General features: G+C 35.3%; 3 protein-coding genes across 3 annotated transcripts; 1 reads left to right on the top strand and 2 right to left on the bottom strand.

Moving 5' to 3' along the window:
* Positions 1-2,010: 2,010 nt before the first annotated feature.
* LOC143465838 (GTP-binding protein 4-like) lies at positions 2,011-7,012 on the bottom strand. Its single transcript, XM_076964336.1, has 15 exons — positions 6,863-7,012; positions 5,706-5,876; positions 5,477-5,580; positions 5,169-5,304; positions 4,947-5,048; positions 4,760-4,852; positions 4,374-4,565; positions 4,157-4,277; positions 3,929-4,074; positions 3,531-3,705; positions 3,143-3,306; positions 2,969-3,070; positions 2,691-2,798; positions 2,480-2,620; positions 2,011-2,270 (listed from the first exon to the last, which is right to left on the bottom strand). Exons 1-15 carry the CDS (start codon positions 6,908-6,910, stop codon positions 2,118-2,120), a joined length of 1,956 nt encoding a protein of 651 aa, XP_076820451.1. The 5' UTR covers positions 6,911-7,012; the 3' UTR covers positions 2,011-2,117.
* A 2,522-nt stretch (positions 7,013-9,534) lies between these two features.
* On the top strand, positions 9,535-11,612 carry LOC143465175 (uncharacterized). Its single transcript, XM_076963356.1, has 2 exons — positions 9,535-10,522; positions 10,628-11,612. Exons 1-2 carry the CDS (start codon positions 9,568-9,570, stop codon positions 11,290-11,292), a joined length of 1,620 nt encoding a protein of 539 aa, XP_076819471.1. The 5' UTR covers positions 9,535-9,567; the 3' UTR covers positions 11,293-11,612.
* Positions 11,613-11,638: 26 nt separating this feature from the next.
* Positions 11,639-16,239, bottom strand: LOC143465176 (nascent polypeptide-associated complex subunit alpha-like). Its single transcript, XM_076963357.1, has 9 exons — positions 16,112-16,239; positions 15,023-15,053; positions 13,819-13,854; positions 13,559-13,710; positions 12,993-13,067; positions 12,723-12,869; positions 12,491-12,619; positions 12,180-12,302; positions 11,639-11,950 (listed from the first exon to the last, which is right to left on the bottom strand). Exons 1-9 carry the CDS (start codon positions 16,139-16,141, stop codon positions 11,936-11,938), a joined length of 738 nt encoding a protein of 245 aa, XP_076819472.1. The 5' UTR covers positions 16,142-16,239; the 3' UTR covers positions 11,639-11,935.
* Positions 16,240-17,483: the final 1,244 nt, after the last annotated feature.

Raw genomic sequence — 17,483 nt, 5'->3', positions numbered from 1 at the left:
GCACATAACATAGCTTGCACTTAAAAAGTAGCCTATAGCCTTGAGAATAGTTATGTTAATCCCAAGAAATCAATTTTCTGATTTAATAAAAAAGACCTGTAATAGTTTGCCAATACCAATAAAACAAAATTCTAAAACATCTCGCTAAACACAGTGGGGACGAAAAATCAAGCCAGGAGTTATTAATACGGCCCAATGAGTGAGAAAAAGTGACCAAGCCGAAAAGGCTTAAAACGTGCTCAAAAATAATTGGGTTAGTCATTTCTGGTATCAAGTAGAATGGACACTAAACGCATAATATAATGAGTTAAAAATCTATAAAACATGAAGCGAAACGAAATGGCAAGTTGTAAACATGACAACGCCTGAAAGTGAAGTCTAAATTACATTTCGTTGTAACTGAAACATTTCTGTTGTTGTTGCATGGGTGCGCAATTGTAAAATTTTCCCCTTCTGACTTGCTTTATCACACTGAACAACAATAAGTATCCTCGAGATAGAAATGTCTGAAACACGTTGCCCACATTTAGCAATTACCTGTTATAGGCCTATGCCAAGCCAAAAAAACGTTGCGTTAATGTATTCGTATTATTAACTGCATGGTCAGTATGAATCAGCAATTTCAAATTAACGTAGGTGAAAAGTTACACATCTGTCACACATGATTATCAAATTTGAACATGAAGTCAAATGATACACTGATACAGCAATCGATGAAATCATCGAGAAATATCGAAATAAAGTGTAAAAAATAAGAAATATTAGAGATAGCTTAGAGATTCCTCTAAACCAGGGATGTCCAACCTGCGGCCCGCCTGAGATTTTTGTGCGGCCCGCTAGTCATTTTCACCCCAAAAGTATGTATATCATGTACCCATTCTTCTTGAAATTTAATAGGTTTTGCGGCCCATTCAATTATTTCAAGTGACAATGCGGCCCACCATAATAAAAGGTTGGACATCCCTGCTCTAAACCTTTAAAATGTAGTGGTCAGTGCCACATAAACATCCCACACCTCAAATGTTTTGGATCACTTTTGACGAAAAATAAAATGACTGATTGATGATGATAATTGATAAAGTTAGATTTAGGCCATTAGTGTTCGCTTCCGTTTGTGTGACCTTTCGTGTTCTTGCATTCGATTTGATTAATCCCCAGTGTCATGTGCTTGTGTTACCGAGAAGGTCGTTTTAAGTTTTTGATTTACGAAATGTTGAAGTTCACACTTTCATTTGGTGTTGTACCATTCAGATACCCAATGCAAAACAAACTCAAGGAGCAATGTGTTTCGAGTTGCGACACATACGTGGAACAAAAACAAGAGCCAAAACAGCAGAAAACATTTTATTTGTCCAACGTTTTCGAAGATATCACAACCATTCTCAATATGCTAGTTTAGATAACCATACCGTAGAAAAAATATTCATTGTAACAACCGGCAAGCACTAGATAAGGACGATGCCAAATGTTTAGTACGAGTTTTTTAGACTTCTGAGTCGTCAGCTTACTTTGTGGCGTTAGTGGGTCGAAAACTGACTTGACGTCACGGTTATTTTGTGTTTGTGAACTCTGCTCTACTTTATCTATGTGCCCTGCGGGTATTCAAAATTTAACAACTTAATCTTCCTGTGTAGGTTAATTTTCTTATACTTACTATTTGTGGGAAAGATTTTTGATGGAAAAGATGATTTATGTCCGGTGACAATCCAACGACAATTGCTCCGTAAAGACGAAAACTTTGCAAGTAATACAAAATCTCAATGTAGTTACACTCATATTCATTAAAAACCTTTTATTTTACAAGAAACTGTTCGGGCCTTCACTTCACTGCCCCAATGGACGTAGGTGGCCAACGTCGAATTTTAATAGACGAAGCACACCTACGCGTCTGGGTTGGTTGGGTCCCTATTTCCAAAACTAGGGAGCTATTGTTTTTGCCTACTCTACCATAAGAAAAAATGAGTGGCAACCCTTGCTACCTCGCCTTAAAACATTGACAAATGTAACAACTTTTTCCCCGCTGGCATTGTACTTCAAACGAATATGTTACAAAACATAAAATGAGAAGCAAAACGCAGCAGAAAGTTTGAAAATCGATTGCACCACACAACGTAAGACTAGCGGCGCTGCGTTTTCCCTACTCCGCGCTTTCCTGTATTCAAATGTTTTGGCCGTTCGGTTGGAATATGACGGTCTGATTCTCCCGCCTTGCCGAAACGAATCATCTTTCGCTGCGAGATTTTCTCCAGTTTTCGAGCCTTTTGTTGCATCTAAAAATTACACAATTAAATCATAACCGAGAAGTGCTGGCTTATGTGGGGACAATAATAAGCCAACAAAGAATAATTATGAGTTCAACATTCTGATAAAACACGCAAGCATCAGCTAAAATTGAAAAGTTGTGCAACACCAACACTATCCTATCACTATCACCAGAAGTGGAATTACAAGATGTCTGAGAAATCTTAATGCTACTCACAGCCACATCGCGAACTCCGCTCTCGTTTCGGCTTCGCGACTGACTCCGCACACGTGATCGAGATTCTCCTACGTCCATGGACATTGAACGCTTTCGCTTGCCGAGAATTTGTCGCGTCTTACTACGTGACCGGAAGTGCGCCTGCTTGAAAACAAATTTGGTTAAAACCATAAAATATAAATTAGTGTGTACAAGGAAGCAAATCATTTACCTGTCTTTGCTCCGATAAATCGATGCCCAATTCACCAAGTTTATCGACCATTTCTCCGGGAGTTTTCTTCTTATTTGCCACAATACCAGGCAGCTTTGGCTTTTTGACCTGAACAAATACAGACAATAACGTTAGAAAGAAAACACAGACATATAACAACACTACCCTCAATATTTTTCGTATGCTACACGCTGCGCCAAATAAACTATTATAAAACATGAAGCATGTAAAAATGCAGTGTTATATGTAACACAACCATGTTCCAGAAATTCTATTACTTTTCTCCTTAAATGACTTTCTTGAAGCCGAAGTGCTTTCTTTTCTCTGATCTTCGCAGCCATTTGTCGAATTTCTTTCATTTCCTCATCATCTGATTCACGCTTAAAAATACAGAACATCGGATTATTACATCATACTAAAACCTTATTTAACTCTAAATGACATCACTTTACCTCATCCTCATAGTATCCGGCTTCTTCACGTAAGCCTTCCTCCTTCTCAAGGTCTTCCAAACGTTTGAATATTCCAGGATCAATATAATCCGAGATGTTATGCCCTTCCCATACTTCCGGAAGAGTGTCGTGCTTTTCATCAGGATTCTTCAAATCCCACCATTCTGAAAATATTGAATTGCAATTTGCGCAAGAGCAGCATCTTAATCTCTCACTTCAAGCTTTTAAATGTTACTCTAAACATATCAATTTTATTAACTACACTTTTGTAAACGTGATTTGGTAATTAAATGTTTGCAGTTTGGTAATTAACAGTAAACGTGATTCGGTTTGTTAACTACAGAAAGTTTCATACAATTATTATATCATAACATATATTAGAGCTTACTCTGAAGATCCAGAACATATTCATCATCCATCTCAAGTTCAAGTTCACGCTCAGTTTTTTTTCGTTCATCTGTCTCCATGGTCATGGAGCCAATATCAGACAAGGATGCGTTAGCAGTTGTTGCCATGGCAGCACGTTTTTTCAAAACAGCTTCTGGAATGCATGGTGGACGAACCTATAATTTCAATGACAAAAAAAATAGTAAAATACGTTTTCATTAGCAATTACCACACACAGCCTAACCTTATCTCCTAAGTCATAACCAAATAGTGTTCAGCATTTCGAGAAATTAAGTGATTGCTTAAAAAATGTTTAAGTGTCACTGTAGTTCCATAATAGTGTTCAGACATAAACATCATAAACGATCAAGCTTTTGACTAATGTGAGTTAAATTTCACCTTCTCATCTCTTTGTATTGGGGTAGCAACCCGAAGCCGATTTAAAACGCCGGTAACTTTTTTACCACGCATTTTAGCCTCAACTCGATCCAGAAGCAACTTATCACAAGCTGCTTGCCTCAGTTCCATTATTCCTTCGCCTGTGACTTTAAAAATATGAAAGATTTAGTGACCATTTGAAAATTTCTTATCTATGTGGAAAAGACATTTTTTAAGTCTGCAACCAACCAGTGCTTGTCCAAAAGACAGAAATTCCTTCATTTTCAAAGTTTTCAAAAATTTTACGATTTTCTTCAGAAAGTTCCTCCTTACTCACGATATCCGTTTTATTAGCCATTATAAATAAAGGCTGAAGAAAGTAAGGATAAAAAATTAGACTATGCCAGAAAGATGTAAAATACAGATATGAAATACGAATGAATATAATTATAACACGCCAACATACTTTATTCAGAAATAATGGTTTTATGTTGTTGAATAAACTGATTTGGGATTCCATTGATTCACCACATTGTTCGGATACATCCATGACATAAACAACGGCAGCACGTAAATGAGCTAAAGCAGTTATTGAAAGCATTTCAATTGTATTTCGATCTTCCAAAGGATGGTCCAATATTCCAGGGGTGTCTATTACCTAACAAAAACAGCAACACCCATAATTTCATGTATATAGCATGCTGTTGTTCTACAGATCAAATCCACTTATAAAAATAAAAAACATTTATCACCTAAATGAAAAGATAAATATCTTTTAAAAACCACTAGTAATGTCCATGTACAGTCGGGTCATCGTGCATACACAAAAAAGTTTTATTGTTAAATTTGTACCTGCCATCTAAGATATCTGTAGTCCATGTGGCCAACAAAGAGGGACTTGGTTGTAAAGGCGTATGGTTGGACTTCGACTTCAGCACGAGTGAGCTATAAAATAGTATGGCATTAGAAAGGCATTTATGCATACCGGTTATGTTAAAATACAATTAATGGATGATGAACATCGTCTTTACCAGCTTACTTTGTTTATAAAACTTGACTTTCCAACGTTGGGAAAACCACTTATAAGCAATGTTCTGGTGTTTGGGTCAATACTAGGAAGCCTTGACATATGCTGCCGCACCTAAAATAAGAATAAGATTTTATAATTAGCTATTGTTTTAAGGGTAAAGCAGAATTGGCAACCAAAACTAGTTACACAAATGATGATCATAACAATTATATATTAAGGGTTAAAACTTACTTCTTCTAAATATTCTAAAGTTTGTTTTTGACGTTTCATAATTGTGCACATCCTTCCGAGAGCAGCACGCTTTAGCATTTTGCATCGATAGAGAGAATCTCCATATTTCATTAAACGAGTGTAGTCACGACCAACACTACATTGAAATCCATAAAGTTACTTTTCACAAGTTTTCGGAATACTGGCAAACTCACTTATAATGTGCTTGTCTCATCGAATGAGAGGCTTCAAACTATTAGACTTGCACTACTTAACCACGCAATGTGTCAAAACTGAAACAGTTGCAAATCAAAAAAATTTGTACAAACTTGTCAATTAAATGCTTGGCAGTGTTTATTTGACCAAGAGCGAGTTTGTAATGGTCTTTGTCATATAAAACATTCATCAAATCAGCATAAAAGGGGTGAACATCCTGAAAAAAATACAATAAACCATAAAACAATGGTAAATGTAAAGCATGCAATAGCCCTATTGTATACACGTTTGAGCATTTAGAGATCACATAAGTAAGCTAGTCTTCAGTAAAAGCATGGTCACCTCGAGTTTAGGAAATTCTGTAAGTATGGTGGACAATCTGTCATGATAGTTTTGTTGGGTAAACTTCACTTTACGATTGTAAAATGAACGAATTCGGCTTATGTGATAATTTTTATGAACAACGGTAGGTGTTTTTCGTTGTGTCTTCGATAATGTGATGTCAATGAACTCCTGCAAAAGACCAGTGTATGACAAGGTTGCTAGGTTTAAAATCTGGTTTACTTACAAACTATTATATTTCTCCAAAAAATATTATTCATATTAGCAGAAAACGGTCAACGAACAAGAACCATCATCTATCCGGCTATCACCAACAGTAATTTAAGAAAATTAATAAAAGTTGAAAAATAGTTTTAAATACTGGAATATTGAAATATCAGTAACTAAAGAATTGTGGAAAGTCAACTACATAATCATTCAAATAACTACAAAATTACATCAATATCCGCATGAAAAGTGCACTGCAAAACTTAACAACAGTTAAAAGTGGCAAACAAAAAATATATCACTGTAAGTATAACCTGGACTGCAGAACATGGTCATTTTTAGCAAGATCTTGGGTGCACCAAACAACCAAAAATGAGAAGTGCGGAGCAAAACAATGTTCAGACGCAATGGAAGCGCAAACATAGGACCACACAGAAATATCGGTTTTAGTATGAAAGTGCACAACCAGACGACGTCACAATTGGAGTAGATGTGGTCTAGCATACAAAGGCATCCTGTGGTTGTGCACTAGACCCGAAATGTTAATGTTACACAGCTTGACTTAATCAATATTTAAAACAATTGAAAATTGAGTGCACCAAAGTACCTATGCCAAACTCTGCAGTCTGGAATATAACCAGGGGTAAAACCTTACATAACCAATGGGCAATACATTCAAACATGAAATACAAATATTATACGAAGTAACTATTTCACCGTACGTAGGTCACGCAGCGTGATGCTAAAGATGGGCGGTTAGGAGAATGTTTAAGCTAAGTTAACACGAAACTTAGAAAAATAGCCTTGGATGCAAAATTTTTCCAGTAAAATCTGGTAATAGTGGTTCGGCCAGTATTATATTGGTGATAATAACCTATTCAGTAAGCTTAGGTAAATACGACACATTGATAACTTACTAAAACCAAAACTATGTGATTTAATTAACCTACTTTTGATGTTGGCACAACTGTGATCTTCTTAAAGTTGTACAGAGACATAACTTTATTCTTTTTCAAATTTTAACAAGTTTAGCCAGTAGAACTCTTGGGGATTTGGTCCTGTGTACATGTGACACGGTGAAATACAGTAATAAATTGGATGAGAGAAAAGCGAAGTTTAAAGAAAAGTCAGCGAAAATTTTGATTTTACGCAAGGTGTTTTTGGCTAGCAAGTCAATGGAAACTAAGATATGTACAGTTTTGTTTTGCTTTCATATTTTTTGGCTTGTTTATAACCATATGATAAATATTTTTAAAATTAAGCAGAATAAGCGGGGCGCTATAAAATTTCTATGCAGACTTCACCAAATTAGTAAAATTTGAAACAAGAAAATTGATAACATGAAAATTACAAACTAAAAATTTTCAAACAACGAGGAAGAACCACAACATTTTTGAACAAAAAAAAAATAGTTAACTAGATTAATGTGAATAAATAGCAAATATACTGGGCGTTATGAAATTCAATTTAGATTATAGGCCAAATTGGCATCAATCAAAACAGAATTATCCAAAAAAAAATAAATCAATGTTGCTTGCTTTATCATAATGTTGCAATCAGCACACCAAGTAGAAAGAGGCGTGTTTATTAAGCAAAAATAACTAACAGCGGTTTGTATAGTGTGTGTTTGAAATTATGCAATTTATTATATTCTTGTTTAAGTTTATCTCGTTGGCTAATTTGTTGACTAAGAATTGTAATTTTTTATTTTTCTACTTAGAATATTGTAATTTAGAAATTTCTGTACCGGTAATAGTATTTCATGCGTTTCCCAAAAGACACAAACATGTTATATCCTCATGACTCATGTCAATTATTGTTTACAAACACTTGAAATATTATTTTTGAGACTGTTGAAAGCATCTTTGAAATTTTCATTTGTAGTGGATAACGGAATTTGGAAATATGTTTAGTGCAAAAGGCTTTACTCTTAAAAAACGCATATCTTAAATGTAGAATCATTTCTCTTTTCAAACTCTTTGAGAGTATATCCAATTGCCGTAAAACGTAATTTACGTCACGTTGCGCCAACAAGTGACTAACTTCTTTCAAAAATTGGCTGAAGTTTTTTTGAGCACAAAACCAGTGCGCAAGATTCAAATTGCTGAAAATTAAACACTAATTTTAGCAACCATTCAACCAAATGACGTCACAATTTCGATTGCAAGGGTGTAGGCTAGTGTATACATGCATCACGCGGTTGTGCACTTCTGCGCTAGACAACTATTTTCAGTATATTTTGCTTTTCTTGTAAAGAAATTCATTTGCTACCCTTAACTGCTCAAGGATTGCTACCTACCGGTACCCACCTGAGCGAAATCGTTACAGTCCGATATCCAGAACTCTTGCAATTTGGTTCGTGTTAGAAACAACAGATTTGATTTAAAAACTGGCTTGATTTTTCACCTCCACTGCACTGTTGACGAAAAATGAAATGATTAATTGATTTTTAAAAAGAATTCAAAGTGGGTTGACAATTTCTGTTGTTATGTAAGCTAGGCGATTGAGAAAATCTTGTCGTTAGAAACAAGATGGCTGCCATAACTCGGAAAGAGTCTGTTATCACTGTATTAGTCTGCTAATTTGAAAAATTGCCAATTTTCAACTTGAGATTGCATAGGCAATACCGGTGGACAATTTGAACATATGCATGTATATAAGTCGGTTATTTCATAACTACAAATTAATCTACAAGTATTTCATTTGTACATACCTATACTTTTACCAGTGGTGGGATTCAGCCGGTTTGTGCAAACCGGTTCTTGGTTTTAATGACTTCCGCGAACAGGTTGTTAACAAGCGTATGTATAGGCTTATGTGTATATCGGCCCCGGGTCAATATGGCATGCTGCTAGTGAGAGCACCGGATGTTAAAATATTTGGATCCCACCACTGATTTTTACCTTTCATGACTTAGTTTCACCAAAAATGAACTTAAACTCTTAGCCTTAGGCCTATTTACAAACCATGCACATGAATACATTTTTAAGATAACTTTTAAAGCTTTAATTTAATCAGTCATTGAAACCAAACTTTTGTAATTCGTGTAAAAAACTTTATTCGTTTTTAATTTTGCTATCAGACCGCAGATTGCAGTAATGCAGGCCATCAGTACATACATTCATTTAAAATGCTGCTCTTGTCTGGTGGTGGTGTAACGTGTGCAGCTATCGCACGTTCACTCATGTCATGCCCCAACATAAAGTCAAAAGGCAAGCTTGGTTGTTAATTCATGTTATTCAGTCAAATAAGCAAAAGCATGCGTCTGATACATAAACACTGTTTTGCCAAATTTTCTAGCCTACTGTGGTTAGTGCACTAACAAAACAAAATATGCTTCCAAAGTGCAATATATACTTATTAACTGGATTTCACGATATATAAAATAGTAAGGATGTATGAACTTGTATCAAGATATATACCGACCAGATTGGATAGTTTGCTAACTGTGCTAGGATTTTTTATTGTACATAAAGTACTTTTTTATGTTTTTGATTGTTGTTACACTGGATTTTATTTCCTTAAAATGACAAACGCTTTAATCTACACGCAATCTCCATATAATATTGTACTCAATCCGTATTTTTTTATCGTTGAAGGTTGCACTTTTAAGGTTTCTGTATTTAAGTGCTTAAAGAATATCGTCCCTTCCAAAATGGATAAAAAAAGGTTTATTTGTAAAGTATGCAATAGAACTTTCAATAAAAAGGCTCACTTGAGCAGACATGCGGTGTCTCATAAAAAAGCAAGGTACCTTGTCGCCATGCCATCATCAAGGGGGAGAGGAAGACCCCGACTCAAGACCCGACCTGCGTCATCAGTTTCCCCATCATCCCCGAATCAGCCGGTGCCTTCTACCGAGCACACTTGTAACATTTGTAGCAAAACTTTTGGGAATAAGTTCAAACTTCTTCGTCATAGCTACAGTCATATGAAAGTTAAGCCCTTTCAATGTGATGTCTGTGAGAGAAGGTTTTCGCGAAAAGATCACCTGAAAGTTCATTATCGATTGCATACCGGTGAAAAAGCATGTTACTGCTACGCATGTGGACTTGGATTTAACACTACAACAAGCTTGCACCGACACATAGTTCGTTTTCATTCGGAAGATAGAAAGACAATAATATGCCCTATGTGTGACATGGAATTTGCTTTTAAAGCTCAGTTGAAGAAGCATTTTGACGCTGTCCATAGATCAAACTTGATCTGTCCATATTGCGGAAATATATCACACAGTGATGAGGGATTGTATCGACATCTGAAGAAGCATGCTATCACAAAACCTTATGTGTGCATTATGTGCGCTGCTAACTTTGTAGCAGCAAATGACATGAAATATCACGAATGTTTTCCTGCTGCAGAAGATCCATGCAAAGTAGTTGTACGAGTTACTCTGCAGGAAATCGAAAGTATAGAAGAGATTGATCCTAACGATCAAAAGAAAGCGTCGATGTTGGTAAGGAAATTTGATAATCGTGGTCGTAAACCGAAGAATCCCAAACCAAATGATAATCAACAAGATGTGAGCATAAATGATGAAAGTAGTAATGTGGATTGGCAGTGTTTTACAAATGGATATTCTGTTCAAGAGCCATCTGACTACCCTACAGGTATTTATTTTTATTCTTCAATGGTTAAAAGATTTTTGGCAATTAAATTAGCTGTATGCATATTCAGTTATTAAATTACGGTACCGTTTTTATATTGTTATGTAGGCGAGGGAGAAACATGTCCAGTTTGTTGGAAAATGTGTGGAACAACTCGAGATGTTGCTGAACATTTGTCAATTCATGCCGAAAATCAAATGCTAATCCAAAACTACTTCTGCAAATTTTGCGACATCTCCAGTCCATTGCAGTCCGAAATGGAGCAGCATTTACAAATTGAACACCCAGAAGGCTATTACAAGTGTAATTTCTGCGCTACTGAGTTTGTTCATTATTCAGGAAAAGTGAGACATCAGTACAACTGCCACAATAATCCAGACATGAAAGAGAATAGAGTAGAAGATACATTGATACCAACTTCGCATGATGATGTTCAGAATTATGTTCCTCTTTCAACAAACAAGAAACCCCAAAAGTTCATGGCAAGAAACTACGCTAATGGTGTCGCTGACAGCACAACATACCATTGCAGACAATGTGATAAAACCTGTGGTTCGATGCAAGAATTTCTGCTTCATATTCAAGAACATTCTGTTAGAATCCAAGGGTCAGCAGAAGTTAATTGCATATTGTGTGAGGAGAAATTTGACTGTGTTGAGCAGTTAAATCGACACATTATGAACCATGAGGATAATGCCATCGTTGAAGTTGGCATCCACAGCAGTGATGAAATTAAAGAAAATGATTGTTCGGTGCTTTCCAGTCATATTTGATAATTATTAAAATACTGTAAAATAATGTAATGCAAGTATACCTGCTGGGAAGTTTTTTTTTCTGTAACCTTACTGTTTTTTTAAACTTTTGCTAGAAAACGGTTGTTATAAATACTGAATCTCAGTAAATGCTCAGGATCTTTAATTAATGTTGTATCATTAAGAACTAAAATCCTAGCGCTGGCTGTTGCTACCCGATGAGAAAATCATACACTTTGGAGATAAGTGACCTATGTTAGTTGAAGTCTTATTTGCATATGTTAGTTGCTGCCTTTTTTACTTCAAGATTTATTGTATGTATATACATTTTTTAGAAAGTAGAGTTTGTGAAATCTTTGGCAACAAGTTTAAACATGGTTCTTTTATTAGTTTTCAAAAATGCACTCAACTGCTTTGTTTAAATATTCAACAATGCAAGCACAACAATTCTTGACATTCAGTAAGACTTTGGGTTTAGAGCACAGCTTAAAGTGATAATTATCTGAATAGAACAACCCTTATTAAAACAGAGTTTCTATAATTTCTATATCAACTGCAAGTGAGACAATGGAAACAAACAAAAAGTGCATGCATCCATGTTTCCATATTGATTTACATTCTGTTCCAAGAAAGTCTGAACAATATTTGCCACAAATAGCCATCGCTACATTGTTAATTCCTGTGGACGAAAAAACAACTTTCAGGCACATGGAAGGGTGCTAGATATTTCCTAGAGCTTTAAATTAAGCACCTATAATTAATCTCTACAAATCTTTAAGTATTATGGTTCAACAAACATGTCAATCTAATGAACCGACGATATATAATTTACAATGAATGAATATCACTACTGCTAATTATTAAATACATAATTTGTGGAAGATAGCATAATGGGAAAAAAAACTTACCATAATTGCATTTACAATGTCATTAGAATTATTTTTGAGGGCTTTAACAGCTTTCGTTCGGCTCACGTTGGCTTGCTGCATTACCAGCTCAATGTCCTTGGCCTCCACTTCGGTGTCGCTGACCTGTACACAAAAAACGATTTAATGTCACTCTATGATCTACGGCAACTGACACATAAGTTTGAGCTGGCTGAAGTAGTGAGATCGCAAACCACTCAGTGATAAATCTCTGCGGAATGAACGCAGTGAGCTCATCACTTATTTTTCATTGTATGAAAAGTGTTCTAACATTATCGGTTCTATATACTCACATCTTCTTCTTCCTCTTCGCTTTCCTCCCGCACAGTTGGAACAGTCGTAGCGCTCTCTGCAGCAGCAGGAGCCTTGGGCTTGAATTTCTCAGCAGCTGCAAGCTGTGCTTGTTGTGAGAGATCTTCAATCTTTGTAAAATCGTCGTATTTACAATGGCATATCGTAGTAAATGGAAAATTATTAAAACAAATAAACATATATGCCTTGAAAGTGAAACAAAAGCAATTGCACCTTTGCTTCTCCGAACACAATGTAGATATCAGAAGATGGGCTCTTATACACATCAGGTTTGTTGATTACGAACAGGATGTTCTTGGACTTGCGAATTGTCACTCTGTTCACTCCAAACACTTGTTTCAAACCTAAGTTTGACATTGCCTACACGACAGATGTAAGATGGTTTAATCTACGCAAAGCATTACAGCTTCATGTTTTAAAAATAATGTCATTGCTTCATTGAATCACGATAAGCTTCGATAAAATATGAACTTTGAAAAATACCTTTCTTGCTTTCTTCTCTCCTCTTCTTGGTTTTGATTTTCCAGCGGCTGCATCTCCACCAGCACCGCTCATCATCTGGGAATATTGCAAAAAAGTTAATGTCTGTCAAGCGACTACTATGGCAAACAAACACCAAATTTGAAAATAATAAAGAAAATGCGTTGTGAAACTGGAATTATATTGGTGCTCATAGAGCAATAACATGGACCAAGATTGTTTATATGTTGGGGTTATGTCTTTGGTAAAACGGTTATTTAACCTATCGAAAACAAGCACAGTAGAGTAATACACTGAAATTAGAGTCAAGAGTCACTTTTTTTGAATAGTGTTACTACTTTTCAAGGAAATTACATAAAAGATTTGACTAGAATCAATATCTGAGATGTAATAAGCTTAAATCTGTTAATGTATTTTTTCAAAAAAAAACTGACTTGCTGAATATGCTATAATTCATGAAAAAATACTGATCCAGTTAAAGAACACTTTTAAATGCCCAATACTGCGTGTTTACTCATATGTTATCCATTTTTTCAGCCTACTGCTACATGTGTTAATAACATTATCACCTCTGCCATTCCAGGGAGGGCGGACACCTGTTCACCCCCTACAGTGGTGACCTGAGGAGCAACGTTGCTGTCAGCTGTGGTCACTATCGGGTCTGCATTCTCATCAAGCTCCGGGATTGACTCGTCATCACTATCGGATTCCGTTCTTGAACCTAGAAACAAATTGAAACCAGAAATTAAAAAATAAATTAAAAATGATTGAATGGAATATTATCATAATAAATGTGACAGCACTTTGCTGTCTCTTATCAGTTATTTACCTTGATGATCTCCATTTGCTTGTGGCAAATCAGCAGCTGACACATGAAAATAAAATCAGAAAAGAATGGTGAAAACCTAACTAGTGAGTAACTTTATACCTACCCAAAGCTATGAACAACCGTATCCTGTTGAGTGTTTGTAATAAAGCTAGCTGTGCAAAATTTTTTTAATACTTCCACCTCAGGACAGCTGATTTTGGATGTAATAAGCGGTGATTGTAATAACCCAATAAAGAAAAAATGCCAATAAACAACCCTCTGGGGGTAAAAAGGAATTGAATTTACTGTATTTATTCAGCACAGAAAAACTTGTGCAACGAGGTGGGAATGTCTTTCTCAAATGACCATCTTGATTTCTTCATACCGCAATGTACTGTACTGCTTCAGCTAACTGCTTTAACTACAATGACTGCTGTTCTAAGTTCTAACCAGGGCTATGGAGCCGGAGCAGTGCATTTTCATCGAAGCTGGAGCTCCATGTGAAATTCAAATGGAGCTGGAGCCAGTTGTTTGAAAAATAGCTCCGGCTCCGATGTATTTCATAACATTTAAGATGCCCGCTGAAAGAAGACTTGATAGAGGCAATATTATTCCTTAATACGAATTGTTTTTGAACACTTCTTTGTGCAGAAATAAATGTTTTGTGTTCATCGATTGTGTTGTTTTGTTTGTGATTATTTTGAAAAGCTAGATATTCTAAATTGAGCGTTTATCCTTAAACCTCAGTTTTTGACGTAATGGAGCCGGAGCAGTGGTATCAATGAGCTCTGGAGCTGGAGCTCATTTATGATAAAAGAGAGCTCCGGAGCTGGAGCAATTTAACATTTATGCCTGCTCAGCCCTGGTTCTAACACACTCGGTTTGCATAGATACAGTCCAGGATCGGCTATTGTTTCATCACAATATGCCATTTTACACATTGCCGTTAAAAATAACCTACTATTTGTACGCAGTAAAGAACAATCGGCCTGCATGGAAAATCGAAAGTGGATGTTTACGCGGTGGATGCATGTATCAACCGAGATATTATAATGGGAAAGGTCTATAGGAAAATTCCATTTCAAGCAATTGGTTGTATTAAGCAGTACTATAAAATCTAAGAAAAAGATATCTTAATCAACTTATTTCTTTTTTATAGAATATATATTATAACAAATATTAGAATATATATTTATAAAAAGCAAAACACACATCACAAACATACCTTCCTGATCTACTTGTTCTATTTTTTCTTCCTGTGAAAGAATATGATTAAAGTCCGCTAAGATTTCAAGTATATTTTAATAAAAAATATCGAACACACAGTATAAAAAAACAAACAAAGATCTCACTAAAAGCCTGCGGAGGCTAAAATAAAAAAACAGTGTTTCCTAACATTTTTCTAATTAAGGACTGATAGCAACAAACGTAAAAGGGTTGATGGGAAGGGCTGAAAACAACGAGATCAGAAAGGACTGAAAACACCAAAATTTATGACTATTGTATGAAAAAGGGCAGAAACTACCCAATTGAAAAGGGCTAAAAATGGTAAGATCAGAAAGAATTTAAAGCGGTCGGATTAAAAAGACCTGGTTGCAGGACTGAAAACAACAAAATTAAAAAAGCTGAAAACCACGCAATCGGAAAGAGCTGAGAATGACAAGATTGGAAAAGGCTAGAAACAAAGAGATTCGATATTATCATTGTAAATTGCTGCTTTTAATTATTCATTTGATAAAATTGTTGGGAAACACTGTTTAATTGCAATTTATAGTGTCTGCTACAAACCGCAACCATACAAAAAACAACTGAATAAGAAATGTGACATTTAAACAAATATATGTTTATCATGTAATCCATTGTGGAAAAATGGCCCACACATATATAACTGCGCATAGTGCAAGATGTGGCAAGCACATGTGTAAGAGTTATCAATGTGCACTACAATTTATCATATAAAAGCAAGAAAAATTTAATTGTTTGAGTGCCAATTCAAAATACCAACAAAGAAATATGACTTTAGTGGAAGCCATCATGACAAAACTTTGGGATTTCACTAAAAGGCAGAAAGGGCTGAAACGAATAAAACAGACCTATAGTTGGGAAAGATAGTTTTTAATTTCAGCCCTTTCAAGCTTTTAATGTGTCCCCAACTTTGTCTCTGCATTCACAATTTCTTGCCAAAAATTGTCATACTTTCCACTCTGTTCCAGTGTAACTTAGCGTCACCTGGAACGACATGTACTGAATAGAATATCTGGAACAATATTTTAAAATATAATATGGATTTATAAAACTATGTTAAATACGTTACCTGAACTGAGGTTGTTTGTACATCTTCCATTGTGTATGTGTAATAGTAATTACTTTCCGACGTAAAATAGAATGATTGCTATTACAAAGTTTGTAAAAACTGCTGTGACCAATGCAAATATAGGATTACGTTTAGCTTTGTGACAGAGATAAAACTTTTTCACACTTTATTGTACACTGACACAAAACTTTTAGTTTCATCTTGCTGTTATTATAGTTAATTAGCCTAGAAGTTTTTATTTTCGGTAAACGGTAGCCTAACCAATAAAATACAGTTTTGGTGTTTTACCAACTGCCTAAAAAAAATTACAATACCCAAAGCTAACTTCATCAACGGTACATACCATGCAGATTTAAATTTGAATTTACTCTGCACTGTGTGATAGGTTGCATTCAAACATTTTTTTCCTGCTGCAACTAAATAAACGCAAGAAGAAAGAAATTTCTCCATCAACATGCCTTCAAAGTCTAACATGAAGCAAAAAACGATTTTACCAATTGAAGGGAATGTTAAATAATGGACACGTTTTACGCAGCGATTTAATGGAAAACATGCAGTAATAAGAACAGGTTTTCGCCAGCGAAAAGCATATATTAAAAATAATATAATTTTTACAAGTAGTGTAATATTTTTTAATTGAATTTTCTTTAATTGTTTAAAAATTTTACTTACTCAAACCGTTTAACATATAAGCTGTATCTTAACTTACAGACCATGTGGTAAACATAGATATCTTAAAATTAATTGTTGTTCTGTTGTTCACCGTTTTTTTTTTGGCTGTTTTGCATTACGTTTTTTGTGCTTTTTTATTATGGAGCTTACTGCAAATGTCATTCCCAACTGAAATGAAGCTGAAACGCATTTTTGCTGTAATATGGTGGTTTTTAATGTTGTTTTCTTTCTTACGTGAACGTATGAAGATTCCCACACCATGAGTATGCTGAGTTGTTTTACCAAAATATAGTAGGCTATTGTCGTTTCATCACTGCTAAAATGTACCTACCCTGTGCAAGTGCTTTGCTAATCCCCAGTATGTGAAATTGGTATTCAACTAATCTCAAATGCTTTTTGACAATTGGCTTCAAAGGTAGGCTTACCATAATTTTGTGGCTTCAAAGCGGGACGCTTTCAAACAACCCAAACCCCTTAGTTGTGATTTTTTAACTTGACATTTTTCGGAATTATTACGTAGGCCTACATTTAAACCCACCCTAGCTGTCTTCATTGACCATATTGTCATCGAAAGTTCAAGTGCTTATTCTCTAAATATCGGTTTCAATTTGAAAAATAGGAAGGAATTGACGTTAACGATACAAAGATGGCTGCTTCTATTTCACCGGAAAAATCGTGCGTTCAAAGCGTCATTTTACCG

Source organism: Clavelina lepadiformis, chromosome 7 (assembly GCF_947623445.1).
Source record: "Clavelina lepadiformis chromosome 7, kaClaLepa1.1, whole genome shotgun sequence".
Lineage (NCBI taxonomy): Eukaryota > Metazoa > Chordata > Ascidiacea > Aplousobranchia > Clavelinidae > Clavelina > Clavelina lepadiformis.
This window is presented reverse-complemented; position numbering and strand designations above follow the sequence as displayed.

What these genes read in the sequence shown, in the direction of transcription:
- LOC143465838 (XM_076964336.1), bottom strand. Translation starts at nt 6,910, where the DNA reads ATGTCTCTGTACAACTTTAAGAAGATCACAGTTGTGCCAACATCAAAA. An exon ending in CTTTAGAATATTTAGAAGAA is followed by an intron (nt 5,049 to 5,168) that starts GTAAGTTTTAAC and finishes TTCTTATTTTAG; the next exon opens with GTGCGGCAGCATATGTCAAG. An exon ending in CCGGATACTATGAGGATGAG is followed by an intron (nt 3,071 to 3,142) that starts GTAAAGTGATGT and finishes TGTATTTTTAAG; the next exon opens with CGTGAATCAGATGATGAGGA.
- LOC143465175 (XM_076963356.1), top strand. Translation starts at nt 9,568, where the DNA reads ATGGATAAAAAAAGGTTTATTTGTAAAGTATGCAATAGAACTTTCAAT. An exon ending in GCCATCTGACTACCCTACAG is followed by an intron (nt 10,523 to 10,627) that starts GTATTTATTTTT and finishes ATTGTTATGTAG; the next exon opens with GCGAGGGAGAAACATGTCCA.
- LOC143465176 (XM_076963357.1), bottom strand. Translation starts at nt 16,141, where the DNA reads ATGGAAGATGTACAAACAACCTCAGTTCAG. An exon ending in TTGTGTTCGGAGAAGCAAAG is followed by an intron (nt 12,620 to 12,722) that starts GTGCAATTGCTT and finishes GATTTTACAAAG; the next exon opens with ATTGAAGATCTCTCACAACA. An exon ending in GCGAAGAGGAAGAAGAAGAT is followed by an intron (nt 12,303 to 12,490) that starts GTGAGTATATAG and finishes TTTTGTGTACAG; the next exon opens with GTCAGCGACACCGAAGTGGA.